This window comes from Lemur catta, chromosome 6 (genome assembly GCF_020740605.2).
Source record: "Lemur catta isolate mLemCat1 chromosome 6, mLemCat1.pri, whole genome shotgun sequence".
Lineage (NCBI taxonomy): Eukaryota > Metazoa > Chordata > Mammalia > Primates > Lemuridae > Lemur > Lemur catta.
This window is the reverse complement of record NC_059133.1, coordinates 17,136,392-17,154,436: the sequence shown is the minus strand read 5'-3', so window position 1 is coordinate 17,154,436 and position 18,045 is coordinate 17,136,392. Positions and strand designations below refer to the sequence as shown.

The following is an 18,045-nucleotide window of genomic DNA, read 5'->3' as shown; positions in this document are numbered from 1 at the left end:
TATAGCAAGACAATGGTATTCTTCCCTCCTTTAAACCTGAGAACAATTAACCTTCTCTTATATTTAATAGGTAGAATAATATATATGATGAAAATCATAAAAATCTATGAATTTTTATTTTTCAGACATCCACATTTTAAATGTACTAGTTCTACAAAAGACAAGATTGGCTACCTGTTAAAAAATACCTGCATGTGAAAAATATTAATATATTTAGAAAGTTTTAAAATTTATGTATATAATTGTCATTCAGTAGTAAGCAAATTGCTGATAAACTAAATGGGTTTAATTCTTTCCAACAGTGTTTTTCAGTCACATAACCTTGATTTCCATAATTACCACTTGTACTTAAAGAATTCAATGCCTGTATGGGCCAAGGGATGACTTGCACAGAATACTTTTTGTTTTGTAAATTGTAGATCATAGGTATCAAAGGTACTGTTCATAAAGAACAATGTTGTATATGTAGTAGGCTACAGAGGGATCATTCCACATTTTTACACAGGGAATATTTTAAATGTTGAGTTATATCAGCTGTTGTGATTGAGTTTAAATATCCCTGCAGGGTCAGGAACAAACCAGCTTTCCCATAAGTGGTTGTGAACACTAGGGAAATCCCAGGGTTTGTGTCTTCCATTCCAGTGGAGTAATTTAGCTTCCTGCAGAAAATGCTCCGAGTATCTGGCATCTGGATTCCAACCTTCATTGTGTTCAGAGAAAAATAATAGACTTGTTAGAGAATAAAATTGTTATATTAAAAATTGAATACAAGTACATGGTAAAAAAAAATTAAAAGGTTATGCAATGAACTTTCTACCCACCCCAAATCTCCAAAGCAACCACTGTTAAAGAGTTTCTCATGAATCCTTCTAGTAATGTTCTACCTGTACACCTATATGGATATATGTTTTTTGAAAGACAGAAGACAAAATATGGCATACTGCCACCTTGCCTTTGTTTTTTATTTCATTTATTTATTGATTTATACTTTGCCTTTTTAAGTTACTGTCTTGGAAACTTTCCACGGCAGTACATGTAGATTTACTGAATTATTTTTAATGACTACATAGAATGGATACATGATTATTTATTGACTGAGTTCCTTATTAAGGACACTTAAATGGGTTCTGTCCCATCACTAGCATAAATAGCACAGCAATGAATAGTCCTCTATATATGTACAGTGTAGGTGTACAAATGTATCTGTAGGATAAAATCTTGTAGGTGGGATGGCTAGATTGAAGGGTGTGTGTCTGTTAAATTTTGATAAATTGCCAAATTGTCGCCAAAGAAGTTGTGTCAGTTTCCCTCCCACCCAGGGTCAGTAGGAGTTCTTATTCTCTACATTACACCCCCTTACTATGGCAACATTTTCTTTTGAACCATATAAAATATGACTAAAAATAAGGTCAACTTTTTTAACAAACAGCGGTCTCCATTTTAATATTATTCCCCTCATAAGTGATCACTTATAGAGACTGTCCTCTTACCCTGATATTGCCATGGCTAAGAATATTTTTAGAATACCCATTCTAGAAGTACATTGAGACAGTATGAAAATAAATTTTTTTTTTAAATCCTCTATGGTGTTAATGTTTCTTTCCATGAAAATAAATTTGATATTTTTTAAAGACAACTGAAAATCCATTGAATAGAGAGTGATTAACTAGGGTTATGTTATTCTGGTTTATGATAACAACAACAAAAGAACCTAGCTTATGTTATCCATAAGCATAGCTATGAAGGCAGCTGCAGAAGAGGAGCTAGTTGTTTCAAGCTGTGGTAGCATAATTCGAATAATTATCAACTTCCAGGGTCTATACGAAGGAAATGCTTATTTGGGAAGAGGCACCTTCATATGAAAAGTCACTACTCAGTAGGGCATCCTGATCGCTCAGCTTCGTGCCTGAAAGGCTGTGTAGAACTACCTACTTCAGAGAGGCTTGCAATTTTGGTGATGAAACTGCTTTTGGCTAAATATGTTTCATAAATTTAAAAAATCTTAAGCCTACCTGTTTAGACCTAAAATTAATACCCATTAGTGTTATGTTACTCTCTGCATCTAGAATACTCTAAACGAGATCACTTTTCAAATGATTTCTGTATAGATTTACTTTGCACACTGTCTCTGATTCCAAAACCTTCAGCACAGGTGTCGGCTCTGTTCTACAAAGAAAAATGACTTCTTTCCCTTGGGAAGATTGTCCTTTCCTGCTTGTCAGCAAGTTAGATATTTCGCAAAATGTAATTCTGAGGCTCTGTTCCTGGATCATAAAACGCTCTAACCTTATTGATCTAAGATCCTCATAAGATTCACATTTTTTTAAAGACCTTCCACTTTGATGGGATTTTCTGCACATGGAAATGTTGATATTTGACCTAAGAGTGAACCTAACATTATTATAAACCAAAATAGGTAACTTCCCTCAGTTGCTCTTATGTGCATACATTTGCTAAGGAAAATCAGGGAGGATTCCGGTAATGATATGGAAGCAACCTACACAGGATCACTAAGAGGAGATGGGAACTCAGCTTCCACAATTATGTCTATTCTGCTATAAAAAGGAGATTAAGGGACATAACACCTTGCAGGGTTGTTGTGAGAATTAGAAATAATCACCTTTCTCACCGGAACCTAGTGCAGCTCTTGGCAATGTAATGGGCACTTGGTAAATCCAAGTCCATATCTATTGCATCCAATTCTAAAATAATCCCCAAAGGACTGAAAATAAAAGGTTTTTAAATAACTCATTTGGCAATAAAACCTAGATCCCACTCAGTGCCACATTACCTTTAAAAATTTTTTCTTTTTCTAAATTTCTAAACAGGTCTGGCCTCATGGTTTTAGATGAGAGGTTGTGGCCATGTGTTAGAATGAACTTGAATGTGTCCTGTGTGCTAGGCTACATTCTAAGCAGTTTACATGTATTCAGTAATTTGTTCCTTATAAAACTTCAGAGGAGCCTATTAGCTTCAGTCTACAAATGAGGAAACTAAGGCAGAGAAAAATTGAGTAACTTGCCAAAGATCATATAATAGCAGAGTTGGAATTCCAATCCATACCCTGGAGCCTACACTTGTGTAGTGAATAAAAGACTGTTAAAGGACAGTCTCATCATGTAGGTATACACCCATCCCCTCCCCCCACCCCCCACCTCAGTCTGATACCAAAAGTTTTGACAGTGAAAGTTCCATCTTAACAAGAGTTAATGTTTATTGAGCACATAATATATGCTAAGCATTAGTCCAGTAGCTTTTCATGGATTCCAGGAAACATACCCCCCAAGTAGCTAAGAATATCAGTTGCATTTGCAGACTCTGAGCACTGAGGGTTAAATAACTTGTCCAAGGGGACCTGGAGGATATAAACTGAAGAAGCTGATGCAATAGCACTCTCAACCATGGTGCTCACTGGGTCTATAAAATATAATTAGCGGGTGCGGTGACCACTGTCTAGGGGATGGACACGCTTGAAGCTCTGACTCGGGCAGGGCAAAGGCAATATATGTAACCTAAACATTTGCACCTAAACATTTGTATGATCAAATTTAAAAAAATAAAATATACATTTGTGTTGTTTTTCTAAAATACTTACCCAGGTGCCTTATGTGCCACAGGGGGTTGATTGTGGAATATTTCCCATGAAACACAATCAGCATTGGGGAGGTGGCCACCCCTCCTCCCAGGGAGCTGCTATAGAGGTTTTCCCTAAGAAATGAAATAGAAAAGCAACATTTGGACTGGAGCTGCCACAAACTCAGATATAGTAGAATGTAATAATTTTAAAAGATATAAGGCATGCTCTCACTATATAATAAGACTTATGGCCTTTCATTTTCCCCCAACTTTTTATTTTGAAAATTGTTAAACCTACACAAAATTGTAAGAATACCATGAACTCCCATATGTATTGCCTAGTAGATTCACAGTGTCAATATTTTGCCATTTTAACTCAGTCTTTTATTATGGTAGACATAGAGGATCAGATTCTGATCTTACATTATTTAGAATAACTTTACTCACACGTTCAAGGTTACAATGGTACCAAAATATCCAGATAAAAAAGGCTGACAGGAAATACAATGGCATGATAATAGGGGTTGCGTTAGTTACTTCTATTTTCTCTAAATGTCAATAATGAAAAATTATAAATTAAAAAAAATTAAACTTAAAAAGCAAAGTTGACTTTATAAAATAATCCTTAACAAGCAATTTATGGAAGAAGGAGAAACTCAACTAAGATAAATAAAGATTTTCAGTGAAAAAGATTCAAGTCACGTTATTAAACAACTGATTAGGAAAATGTGTAATAAAGGACTCCTTATTCCACAGGGTCTGGATTCCTCTGATTTGTACCATTTGGGGAAAGATTTTAACCTACTGCCCCCTTTTCTTTCTCAACAGTGCCTCTAATAAAATCTGATCTAACAAGACTGAAATATTTCTAACCCCTGAGCTATCCATAGAAAATTAATTGAATAATTTCGTTCTCAAGCATGGAAAATATGGTAGAGAGACCAACACGTACTCCACATTTTTTTGCATCCACTTTTCCAATTGTTTGGTGATGCGCTGGTGTTTCCATTCCGTCATGTTGGCAACAATCACACCAGGATTGAAAGAGCAGGTGCTGGGGCTGATGCCAAGGTCTTTTATGGTCTTCTTCCGGTAGTCCAGATAGCCCATATACGTATTCTGTAAGGGAACAGGGTATGCATGCGCTTGGCCAATGAATCTTTTGTTTCTGAGCAACGATCATTTTCTTGAAGCCCTTGTGCAGTCTCTCTGGGTTTCCTCCTGTGTCACTGGCCACTTCCTGGTGTTTTTGTTTTGTTTTGTTTTGTTTTTGCTGGTTCCCCCTCATTTCTCCAACCTCTAAATGCTGAATGCACCAGGTCTCAGTCCAGCACCTGTTCCTTCCTCTGGCAATAACTCCATAGACATCCTCATCCAGTCTGATGGCTCTAAACACTGCCCATCTGGCAGCCCTGACCTCTCCTCTGGACGTCTGACTCCTGTACCTGCCAACTAAATGTCTCCTTTCGGACAGTTAGCAAGGTAGCTCCAACTTACATCCAAAAATTGATCCCAATCCTGTCCAAAACCTGCTTCCCTACAACCTGCCTCACCAGAGCCAGTGGCATCTTTATCCTGGTTACTTGGGCAGAAAACCTGGGTCATTAGATCATCCTTGACTCCTTACTCACTCCTCATCTGAGTCTGTCAGCAAATCCTGGTGGTCCCATCTTCTCTCTTTTTTTTTTTTTTGAGACAGAGTCTCGCTCTGTTGCCCAGGCTAGAGTGCCATGGTCACTAGCTCACAGCAACCTCCTACTCCTGGGCTCAAGCCATCCTTCTGCCTCAGCCTCCTGAGTAGCTGGGACTACAGCCACTCACCACCACACCCGGCTAATTTTTTCTATTTTTGGTAGAGACGGTGTCTCACTCTTGTTCAGGTTGGTCTCGACTCCTGAGCCTTTGTGATCCTCCTGCCTCGGCCTCCTAGAGCGCTAGGATTACAGGCGTGAGCCACCATGCCCAGCCGGTCTCATCTTCAAAATGCCAGAAGCTCACCACTTCTCTAGCCTCTAGTGCTCCCTTCCTGTTCCAGCCTATAATTGCTACTCAATGGGTTTCCGCAAGTTCCTCCTAACCAGTGTCCGTGCTTCCACTCTTCAACCCCACTCTGTCTCTAGTCACTCGTATCATCAACCACCCCGCCAGTGGCTTCCCATCTCATTCAGAGTAAAAGCCAGAGCACCTGAGATGGCCTGCCAGGCCCTACACCATCTGCCCCCCCATCATCTCTCCGACTTCTATGATTTTCCCCTTGGTCCCTCTGCCACACGGACCACCTTTCATACACCAGGCACACCTCTGCCTCGAGACCTCAGCTTGCTACTGCCTCTTCCTGGAATGTTTTCCCCAAATGTCTGCCCAGGTGGTCCCTCAATTCTTCCAGGTGCGGCTCCAACAACACCATGTCAGTGGAGCCTTCCCTGATCACCCTACTTAAACCACGAACCCACCTCCACCCTGATCCTCTGTGAAATATTTTACTTGTTTACTGTCCGCCTTTTCATAGTAGAATAAGCTACACAAAGGGGGGAATTTTAGTTTTGTTCACTGTATTATCGGCACCTAGGACAGTGTCAGGCACACAGTAAGCACTCAATAAGTAGGTGTTGAATCAATGTAGTATGAGGCAGGACATATTCTTTCACGTACATAGACTGTCATAATCTACTTCAATGTGATGCTCTCAAATAGGACACAGGAGTAATGGAAATACTTGAGCACTTTGTATGTGCCAGGCACTCTGTTCTAAGAATTTCACATGCATGACCTCATTAATTGCATATAATAACTTTACATGTATTAACTGATTTAATTCTCACAATAACTCTACAAAGAAAGTACTATTATTACCTTTATTTGACAAATGTGGGAAAAACAATTGACTAAGTTACTTGCCCAAGGTCATAAATCTACTAAGTGATAGCACCAAGATTTTGGCAAAGTCGAGTCTGGCCCCAGAGGCTATGCCTTAAAAGTGCTTTAAATGTCACACATATATAATTATTTGCTAGAACTTTTTTGAAGAACAGCACTCAACTCTTACCAGCACCTCACATTTCAAAGCTACTTTTTGGTTTCCGCATTACATATAGCTTCAACTTTCCTCATTTCCATAAGGGTAAGGAAATCTTTACCCTTGAATAAAATCAATATTTTCCTCTGTTGAAAAGGGGGAAAAAATGGTCAAAACTCTGAAAATAGCACCAATAGTTCAGGGAGTCTCTTTTGTAGAAAACACCATCTCTGACATAGAGTGTGGTTATGAGGAACCTAGATAACAACTACCATTTCTGGAGCATTTCTTAATACTATATGCTGGACACTTTGACATCATGTTATTTCATTACAGCTCATAAAAACACAACAAAATAGACATTATCGTTGCCATGTTTCAGATAAGGAAAGTGGGATTTGGCAGGGTTAAAGTAACTCGCCTCAGAGTTGAGAAGGAATGGAGCTAGGATGTGAACTAAAAGCTCCGATACCTGCGCTGTTCCGCCTCCCGCAGCCCAGACTGGCCGTGAGGGTTTTCAAGGTAGAGATTACACTTAGTTGGAGTTGAGGGGAAGAGAAGGGCCGAGAACGGCAGGGCAAGAGTGGGATTTCCAAAACAGTGTGCCCACCTGCAGCCCCACAAGTCTGTGTATGTCCTGAGTGGAGGGCAAGTCACAGTCATCTGAAAAAGCTGCCGCATGGCCCAGGGCCAGGGTGGTGTCATACAGTTCTTGGATGTCACCTGCATTTAGAAACGCCAGCGGTTAAAATATTATAGCATGTGTTTAGGAGCTTCAACAATTCCTGATTTTGCTATGGAAGAAGAGAATCAGATCCCTAACTTCAAGTGGCTTGGCAATTGACTTAATAAGAACAGTTCGTACCAATTTAGAAAGCCACTTGATGACTAGTTCAGTTTATTTCTGTTGCTACGTAGGTGCCACACCAATGTTTATCGTATTTGTATGTGGAAGAGAGAACACAACATTTAAACAACAACCCTCAGCTCACTTCTAAGAGTGCGATTGGTGAGACATTATTTCTGTACATTTTAGGGCTGCAGAGGAAGGAAAGACTACCAAGCTATTTATTCCTGACTTTGATAATCAGAGAGTCAACTGGATAGTTCAGGGGAGTATCAACCCCTGTTTTCAAAATATTTCCAAATTTGCAACCATACTGTACTCACAACTTTAATAAGCAGTCAAAATCACTAGGCATCTAGCTATTTGGAAAATGAAGAAAGTCATTCTACTTATCAGTTGCTCCTTTTCCAAGTGTTCTTGGCAGTCAGCGAGTGTACCTTGTACAATTACATCATCGTCCAAATAGATGACTTTCTCGTGTTGGTGGATAAGGAGAGGGAGATAAAATCGAACAAAGTTCAGCTGTTAACAAAAGAAATGATGGTGGGGAAGAGGCATATGACTCAATGTCTTCTGGGGGTACTGGAAAGTCGGCTTTGACCATGGCCTCAGCTCAGCTCCAGGTTTGTTTTTCCTTATTTATTTATTTTTTCTTTTGAGACAGAGTCTCACTCTGTTGCCCAAGTGAGTGCTGTGGCGTCAGCCTAGCTCACAGCAACCTCAAACTCCTGGGCTCAAGTGATCCTCCTGCCTCCGCCTCCCGAGTATCTGGTCTACAGGCACATGCCACCAGGCCCGGCTAATTTTTTCTATCTTTAGTAGAGATGGAGGGGTCTCACTCTTGCTCAGGCTGGTCTCAAACCCCTGACCTCAATCCTCCCACCTCGGCCTCCCAAAGTGCTAGGATTACAGGCATGAGCCACCTCACCCAGCCACCTCCAGGTTTGGAACAGAACAAAACAGGGGCTACAGAGATGTCTCACCTGAGCTTCCTTGTACCCAACTTATCTGAGCCCTGGGGCTGAAACCAGTGCTGGCAGATCAGCAGTTCTCCTAGATCCAAAGCCCCTGCTGCTGAGGCTGTTGCCACTTTCACCTCTGTGAACTGCTGCAGTGAGAGTCACAGAGGCTTTCTAGACAATCTCTTAGGGCACAAGTTGCCTGCCTTCCTCTACATTCAGTCAACTAAATCAGCCTTAAAGACGCGCACGTGCACACACACATGCACACACACGTGTCATTCCAACAGCAACCTTTCAGCTCTTTGAACCAGAAAAAGGTCAGAGAAGCATGAGCTGTGGGTATGAGTTTCAAAGTTTCTTTAGTAACAACACCACTTAATCTGAAGTCCCAACTCAGCTTGCACTCCGACAATATCTGGAATTGAGGAGAAAGATCATATCCTACACAGAAGGCTCACAGAATTTAGTAAATTTTCAAGGACGGATTTAAGGAACAATCCTATGTAGAAGGTGGCTGCAGTTGCTGTAAAACTGCCAGCATCACTCTGTGCACCAGAGGGTCCCTTTCGTAAGAACTCTTGCAGTAAAATGCCTTAGGGTTTCCAGTGCTGGGGAAAAAGGTGGCGTCTCCTGAAAAGTGTCATCTTAGTCAGTGCTATGAAGTGTATAATCCATCCTGTGGCTTTTTTTTTCTTAGCTGCTGGGACACTCGGAGATAAATTGAATGCACAATCCCAGCACACATAACAGCCTATGGGCTTGGGGTATTTTTTCCTGGCCTCTCTACCTGGCCCACCTCCAGCTCCCACCCCTGCAGACCATGTTCACACGAGCAAATGCATTCTATGTTTTTTATGCTTCATTTCTTCTTTAATGGCTTCGTTACGTTTATGTAAACCATCTTAAATCCTTTCTGGAGTAGGTGGCTTATCAATTATAAATGAGCAGAGTTTGGTGGATATCTAACACCCTGAAGCTTCAAAAATATTCCAGCTGCGTCCCAATGGCTAGTGCTCCATGTGGAAGGAGGTCTCCCTTCCCCAAGGACTGTCCCCAGCACATGCACGATTCCCACTCACAGGCTGGAGCAATTCAGGCCTCGAGGCGTCTGGTCTGATCTTCCCTTTGAGGACCGTAGGGTTGAATTCCACGACTTTAAAGTTTATTTCTCTCAGTTTAGAATGTTCAATCCATTTTCTAAAGAAATGACCAAAAAAACCATCTAGCACACACTTCAAATCTTTCCTCAATTTGTCTATTGCCTCAGGGTCAATCTGTTGCCTCCTTAGAAAGTTAAAAATAAAATGTGTATAAACTTAGTAGAGTTTAGTCTATAAATCCTGATTCTGATTTTTTTTCCTCATCTGGTCTGGCTTTAAATCTTTCCCTTTTTCCTCCCCCTTAGTCACATAACTCTTTGCAAAGGAAATGAAGCAAAATAGTAATAAACAAATATCTCCCCAGATGCAAATAATTTCCCCCGGAAACAGGAAGAACAAAAAGTGCTCTTTCTTTTTTATAAAGCAGTGTCATGTCAGTTTTCCTGCACTGGATAGTGTTGTTCTCGTTAATATTTGCCCATCTGATGAGTGAAAAATTATATGTCACTCATTTGACATATGTTTTGATTTGCATTTTTAAATAATGCAAACATGTTTTAATTCACATTTTCCTGTTAGCAACATAGAACATCTTTTCATGTTTGTTTGCCATTTGTGTTTTTTCTTCTGTGAATTGCCTAGTCATACTCCATGCCCATTTTTCTACTAGATGCTTGTGATTTTAAATTTTTTAGAACAATTCTTCATTTTTAATAGTAATCCTTTATCTATAATACATGTTGAAAATATTTCCTGCTAATCTATTATGTGACTAATTTCACTTATTGCACTCTTCATCATTCAAAAGTTTTTAAATGTTATGCAGTCAAATCTGTCAGGTTTTCCTGGGCTCAGGGAGGCATTCTCCAACCAAGATTACATAATTATCCTAAATTTTTATAATATATTTAAATTTTGATTTCTGTTTATTTCTTCTTAATCTAACTCCAATTTATTTTTTAGTATAATGATAGGGAAAAGATCAGTTCAAAACTATGTTATAATATATAAGTTTATAGTTCAAAAATTATAATTAGTTATGATTCAGGGCCATATTAAAATGGTTATGTTACGTTAATATTCTCTTAGGTTAAGAAAGCAGACAAAAGAGAGGCCATTTTAGAAAGACTTTCATATAATCTGCTTAAGGATTGGGGTTCTTTAGTGCATTAGACAATTCACTTCTGCAGAATGATGCATTGCAGATTAATAAGGCTTTGCTGAAATTTCCTTAGCCAGGCAACACAATTGTCAGGTCGCCAAGTAAACCTCAGGACATTCCCTCATTAATTCTAATGACATCATTCCAAAAAGGAAGGGAATCCATTTAAAGAAAGATAAGGAAGATTAAAAGAAAGTCAAAAGCTCCGAAGTCTGTAGTGCACAAATTACCGTATTCGAGACAGAGTGTTCCGGAGTCCGACCACATAGAACAAAATGTTGGCGTCAGTGTTGCTGTAGATGCTGTTGATGGCAGCCATGGCAGCGCCCATTCTCCCTGCTGCTGCACAAATCACCACAGGAATCTCCTCTTCCAGTTCTTCGGGGGTCTCGGATTCAACATCTGGAAACATCAAAATCAGTGTCTCGGAACATGAAGGAATTTCACAGTAGAGCCAGATTAACTAGTCTTCCACCCTCCAGGGGGACGACAGTGCGGTGTGGAAGAGACTGCTGATTGTTCCCCAACATCCAGTCTCTCCTTGCCTTAGAAAAGACCTTTGGGATTTTAGTGGGCACGTAGCCAACCACTAAGACTATTTTACCCAGACTCCCTTTCAGCCCTGTGTGATCAAGTTCTGACCTTCAAGCAATGTGTGCAACTACTAGGTCTGCCCTTCAAAGGAAGGCTTACCCTCCCCTTTGCCTTTTCCCTTTCCCCTGGCTGGAACGTTGATATGATGGCAGGAGTTAGAGCAGCCATCTTAGACCACGAGATGGAAGCTACCTGTCGAGGACACCAAAACCATAAGATAGACGGAATCTTGATCTGGATTATTGTGGAACTGATACATTAGGCTTACGCTTAAGAGAGAAAATAAACTTCTATATTGTTTAAGTCACTATTATTTTGGAGCTCTCTTAAAGAAGCCAGTTGGATAGCTGAATGTAAACATGGTTGAAAAACATGAAGAACTGAAAAGCCTCATTTATTCAACACTCCTCAACTCTTCCCTAAATTGGGATATTGACCTTGCTCATACTGCTGCAAGATATACTGCTTGGGATTTTCCTTCCCCTATCCACCCTCTAGGCAAGTTTCCCAAATGCTGACAGCAAGAGAAAGGAGGTAAATGAAAGAGCATGACTGATATGTAAGAAGAATAATTGATTCTTCTTCTGAGCATTGGCTATGATAGAAAATGCCAATGCCATAACATCATACTTTGGTACCACAATACACCTTCCAGGCATGAAGAAGAATAATCACAGCATTTAGGGTATCCACCATCAAATGCCCATCTGATTTTTACTTAACGCTCTCTCCTTCTCTCTCTTCACAGATATATTTCTGCAAAACCTCTATCATTCAGGCCCAGGGTAGTTCTAGTTGACTCAATTCAACAAGCATTTATTGAAACTAACCACCAGGTACTGTGCTTCGTGTAATTTAAGAAACATCGTATGTTCTGATGCTGCGAACAAAAAAAACCAAAAAAGAAACATCGAATGCCCTCCCCTTTCTCCTTCTACATCTTTTCCACCAGCCTGCAACTGCATCTGAAATTTCCACCACCAGAATAATTTTGTTTTCATGATATATTCACCGACATGAGAAAATGCTCATAATATACCGTTAAGGGGGAGAAGATCACAAAATCCTCTCTAGTGTTTGATCTCAATTTGATATACACATATTTGCAAATGGACCTATGTCTATTTATGGAATACGTGATTTTAATTTTATTAGTGTTCTTACATTTTCCAAATAGTCTAAAGTAACCATGAGTTATTTTTATAAACAAACCAAGAAAAATGTTTCTTAAAGATTGTTCCTTTTGAACTAAGTTGTCATCTTGGGAAGGTCCCCTGATCACGTGGTTTGTTACCTGCAGGCAGTGAAGTGATCTGCCTCAAATGCAAATTTGACTTTTCTTTATTTTTTTAAATTGTTTTCCCCATATAGCCAATGGAAAAATTTGACTTTTTCTTCACTGCTGCAAGTTCTTCAGTGGTTCCTAAAAGGCGAAGCCACATTCCTTCACCTGGCACCCAGGCGCCTCGCAGTCCAGCTCCTGCTCAGGTCTCCAGCCCCGCCTCCTTCTGCTCCAGCAGCACCAAACTCCCGTGAGCCCCTGAATACGCCACCACGTTGGCCCTTATCTCAGTGCCCTTACACATGCTGTTCCCAGTGCCTGGAATGCTTTTTCCATCGTTTTGTGCATGGCTAACTCTTACAAATTCATTCCAACTGCAGCACAGACATCAGATCCTTTGGAAAGTCTTTAAGAGCTCCCTGCACAAATTAGCATACCCCTCGTCTGTGCTGTCCTTGCTTGTGGCTGACTTTACCAGCTGGACTGCAATTTATTTGGCTGCATGTCTTTCCTTTTTCTCCTATTACACTAGGAGCTCTGCAAGGGCAAGGGTGGTTTCTTGTTCATCTCTGTATCCTCTGCAGCTATCCTAGTGCCTGGCACATGGTAGATTCTCAAACAATTTGGATGGATGGCTGAGTTTATTAGATACCTCTATTTGAGCACTTGTCACAATGCGCTGTAAGAATCTATGTGTCTGCCTCCTCCACTAGACTGTGAGCTCATTATCCTATCCCCACTGAGTCTGGCACCTTGGAAGTGCTTAATGAAAGTCTGCTGAAGTGAACTAAACTGAATTGATGGATTAGCCTTAGAAAATAGGACCCTGGAGGAACGGTTCAGGGGCTATTCCTAGGGCTAAAGAGAGGGAAGTGCTGGAAAGCCAGTGTGGTGCCCGGCTGCCAGGCTCAGGCAGAGGCCTTCAGCAGACAGCAGGCAGCACGCGGTGGGAGGAAGGGGACAGAGGGGAGACCCCACGAGAAGGTCAAACACCTTTAAGTGTCAGCTCTGCTGCAGACACATCGCACCACCCTACTTCTTAAGGGCCTCTGCCAGTCACAGAAGCTGGGGGCTAACCTAAGCCAAAAACACTGCGCTCTGCCAAAAACTCTCCCCTGGACAGAGTGAGGGATGAAGGCACATTGGAGAAATGTAATGGAAAGGCTCATCAACCGTGAATTCTTCATGAATGCTCCATCCTGGCAGTTCCTTTGAGAACTCTCTGCTATACTGCTCGGATCCATTTTGCCAACGGGTGCCTGAGCCAATGCATTAAAAGGGTTGGCTGTGGGGAAGCCATTTGGTGCCTAACAACATGAGAAAGCATCATAATGATGGCAGAATGGACTAAAAAGACAAGCAGCTCTTATCAAACCATGTCTCTTTCTAGAAGAAGTAAAAAGTCTGTTCTCCCAATGCCAAAACTCAGGATCCCATTTCAAGTAAGGATTGTTTTAGCCAAACGTATACACTTGCCCCACCCCAAGTGGGACAGGAGTCAGTGACCAGCACACTAATCACAAGGAAATTATCAGGAGATTCCTTGGAATGTCATTCTCGGGAGATGACACAGAACGGCAGCATGTTTTTTGTTTTTGGTTTTGTTTTCAGCATATGACTTCACAGGGCTCCTGGACGTTAACTTTTAAAACTAGTTCTTTGAACAAATGTTTTTAAAATTATCAGTATTAATATGTACTTCTTGAAGAAAAATGCCAGCCCAAACAGAAGAGTATCTGGTAAACTGCGACTATTTTCTGCAGAACTTTCATTCCCATTCCAGAAGGATACACACCACACACATACATTATTTTAAAGCCAAAATACTTTTCATACTCTTCTGCAACTTGCTTTTCCTGCTTAACAAACCATGGACATCTTTCCCTGTCAACATTACATTCTTTTGAATAGTATTTTATAACATAGATTCTTTTTTATTTTAACACCGAATGCGATGACATTGGATCCATTCGTGCAGTGCAAATGCTTTGTTTATCTGTATATAGCTGATTAATCAGTCAGAATGTGCATTTTGTTACAGTTGTTTTAACAGCTGTTACAAAACTTACCCGTTTCTTTCCGTGGACAAAGGAGCCCGCAGTGGGAATAGCTGACCAAGTGTGTTGGTTTATGGGTGGGGAGTGAAGGGTGAGGAGGATAGAGCCAGAAGTTCAGATGACATTTGACCTTGCGTGACTTCCCTTCTTGCTCTCTTTTTTAAAGCAGTGTATTGAGATATAATTTAGATACAGCTATCGTGTCCCCCAAAGTTCATATGTTAAAGTCTTGACCCCCAGAAGCTCAGGATCTGACTGTATTTGGCCACAGAATTTTTAAAGAGGCAATTAAGTTAAAATGAGGCCATTTGGTGAGACCCTAACCCCATAGGGCTGGCATCATACTAAGAAGAGGCAGAGGCACCAGGGATGCCGCATGGAGGAAAGGCCACGTGAGGACGTGGTAAGAAGGCGGCTGCAGGCCGAGGAGAGAGGCCTAAGGACAAACCAACCCTGCCCACACCTTGGTCTCGGACTCTCAGCCTCCAGAAATATGAGCAAATACATTTCTGTTCTTTTAGCCACTTATTGCAGCTCTAGCAAACTAATACAGATTTCTTAAAATTTACCTATTGTAAGTGTACAGTTTAACGATTTTTAGCCCATTTATAGACTTGCATAGCCATCACCACAATCCAGTTTTAGAACATTCCATCACCCCAGAAAGTTCCCTTAAGCTGATGTGCAGTTGATCCACTCTCACTCTCAGCTCAGGAGACCACAGATCTGTCTCTATAGATCTGCCTTTTCTAGAAGTCTCTTGTAGATGGAATCATATAATATGTGTGTGGTCTTTTGGATCTGGCTTCTTTCATTTAGCATCGTGTGTTTGAGGTTCATCCATGCCATAGCTTGTATCAGTAGCTTGTTCCTTTTCACTGTTGCAAAGCACCCCACTGTGTGAACATACTACATTTCATTTATCTGTTCCCTAGTTGACCTACATGTGGATTGTTTCCAGTTTGGGGCTACTATGAGTAATGCCCTATGAACATCTGTATATACGTCTTTGTGTGAAAATTATTCTCTTTCCAGATGCTCTCGGTGTTCATTAAGACCAGATTACACATGTTTTTAATTCTTTTTTAAATGAATTTTTTAAATTAAAAAAAAAAAACAGCTTCACAGGAACAGGGACGTTGCTTTGTTCAATGTGTTTCCAGTTCTGAAATGTCTGGGCTCAAAAAAAACTGTGGAATATCCAGCATGAAACTGGAGGTGAAAAGATAAAAAAATAAAAAAAAAGAAGAAAAAAAGATGTGGAATAAATGTATGTAACAAACCAAAATACTAATTGTATTTGTCTTTGGCTGACACAGCTGCAGGTAATATTTTTTCTTCTGTACTTTCCACAAATGAATATATTTGCTGGACTAATATAAAAAGTAAATAAATTAAAAATATAATAAACACAGTACTACTTAATTTTTGTGGGGGTTGACTCTGTGTGTGTTCGGGAGTCATGAAGGTGTCATCTCATGCAATTCACCCCCGGTTCCAGTGCAGCTGGGACAGGACATGGGGTCCTCTTCCCCATCAATCATTTTCTAGTTGAGCATTCTGAGGCTGTTTGTGCACTGACAGGAATGAATCAGCAGGGAGAAGAGAGGGGGGGCGATTTTCATAAGCAAAATTATTGAGAGACTCCAAAGGGATGGGATGTAGAACAGTCCACCCAAAGTGTGGTCCAAGAACCCACCACATCACCCTCAACCTGGAGCTTATCAGAAATGCAAATCCTCAGGCCCCAGCCCACACCTGCTGATTCTAAACTTCTCAGTGGAGCCAGTACTGTGTTTGTTTGGGTTTTTTTTTTTCTTTATTATTTTTTCTTTTTCTTTAAAATTTTTTATTTTATTCTTTTCTTTAAAATAAAAAACTTTCTTCTTTTTTCCTCTTTCTTTAAGATTTTGTCTTGGTGTGACAGTACTGTGTTTTAACAAGCCTTCCCTGTGAATCTTACATACCACAAAGTTTGAATAGCATCGATCATTCTATAATAACAGACTAGCACCTGTCACCCTAGAGCACAACTAAAAAGGTGCCCTAAGGTGGATATTCTGCCAGCAGGTCCTTGGGAGCTGACCAAATTCTCAGTTGTCCATGAACCCAGCTACTGAAAAGACCTTAAGGAAGACATTCAAACTTCGTTCCTAGGTATCCAATCTCAATGGATCCCCTGCGCGCTTACCTGTCTCATTCTTGATCACAGTCCTCTTATGAACTTTCTTATACAGAATCCCACACAGGGTCACAATCAGAAGGAAGAGCAACACCTGGTTTACTGAAATAAAAATGGAAACACGTTAACGTTTAACCTAACAACCTGAAATCACATGGAAAATTTTAGGGTAGCTGGTAGCCTGGGAACTTTCTTCTAGCAGATGACATATGGAGTGAAGAATTAACCAGGGTCACTGCTGTTGTTCAAGGACACACAGTGTAAGGAAGGCCCAGAGCCAAACCCAGACAGTCTGATGGCAGAGGCTGCGACCTTAATCATTATAAGATGCTGCCTTTGGAGCCACTTTCTGTGCATGAATATTTTGTTTCAAATAATCACCAACACTTATATAATGCTTATTATGATCTAACAGTAATTATGAGCACATGTTCTTAGCTGTTATGACACAGTTGTTTCTCAGTTAATTCAACTACTGGTCAAGGATGACGTGCAGAGAATTCCTGCCCAGCGTAAAGGGTTAGAAGACTCCAACACATCTTCCAGGTCTACGTCTCCACGACCACCTGTTGCAGATCAGCGATGCCTGCCCCTGGGATCCACTGAGAAGTAGAAGTGGTGTAGGACAGTGTTTTCTTTAGTGTGGAACACATATCACTGGATGTGCAGGAAATGACTGAGGAAGTTCATATTTGTAGCATTAAGTAGTGTTAAGTCACAGTGTGCGAAAGTCAGTCTTTCTGACTTCATGTGCAGGCAAGCAACAAAAACTACTGAGAACTGAATAACATTCTTCTAATTGTACATATTTTTACAACCACCTTCTTCTTATATAGGAGATAATTTTTTTCATTTACAGTAAGGATCAAAACTTTATATTATAAAGCACATGCAAATTTTAAAAACAAGTCAATTTAAAGAAAATATTAAGTAACATATAGGACAGAAGGAACACAAATGATGAAAAATTGAGAAGATGGGATGTTGCCATAGGTGGTGCACACACAAGCCTGAAGGTTGAAAAATGTTGCTGGAAGAGGAAAGGGTGGAGATGTGACATCAGACAAACCGTTTCTACCACCTCCTCGCTGTGTGGCCTCAGACAGGTCCCTCCACCTTTCTGAGCCTCTGGTGTGCTTGTCTGCTAAAGGGGAATTGTTATAAGCGTTATCTCACACTGTTGTTTTCAGAGTTAACAGAGGCAATGAAAGCCAATAAAGACTTTATCATTGTTATGTATTATTATTTATTATTTTTATGCATCAAG

General features: G+C 40.4%; 1 protein-coding gene across 3 annotated transcripts in view; it reads right to left on the bottom strand.

Moving 5' to 3' along the window:
* Positions 1 to 97: 97 nt before the first annotated feature.
* The window catches only part of GLT8D2 (glycosyltransferase 8 domain containing 2), a 49,445-nt gene continuing 31,497 nt past the window's right edge, over positions 98 to 18,045 (bottom strand). For all 3 annotated transcript variants that reach the window (XM_045553082.1, XM_045553084.1, XM_045553083.1), the window contains exons 4-11: positions 16,788 to 16,880; positions 10,894 to 11,065; positions 9,481 to 9,598; positions 7,877 to 7,961; positions 7,203 to 7,315; positions 4,529 to 4,695; positions 3,596 to 3,708; positions 98 to 700 (exon numbers count right to left, since the gene is read on the bottom strand). In XM_045553082.1, the coding sequence (XP_045409038.1) occupies positions 531 to 700; positions 3,596 to 3,708; positions 4,529 to 4,695; positions 7,203 to 7,315; positions 7,877 to 7,961; positions 9,481 to 9,598; positions 10,894 to 11,065; positions 16,788 to 16,880 (1,031 nt within the window). In that variant the 3' untranslated portion in view covers positions 98 to 530. The remainder of the gene's footprint in view (positions 701 to 3,595; positions 3,709 to 4,528; positions 4,696 to 7,202; positions 7,316 to 7,876; positions 7,962 to 9,480; positions 9,599 to 10,893; positions 11,066 to 16,787; positions 16,881 to 18,045) is intronic.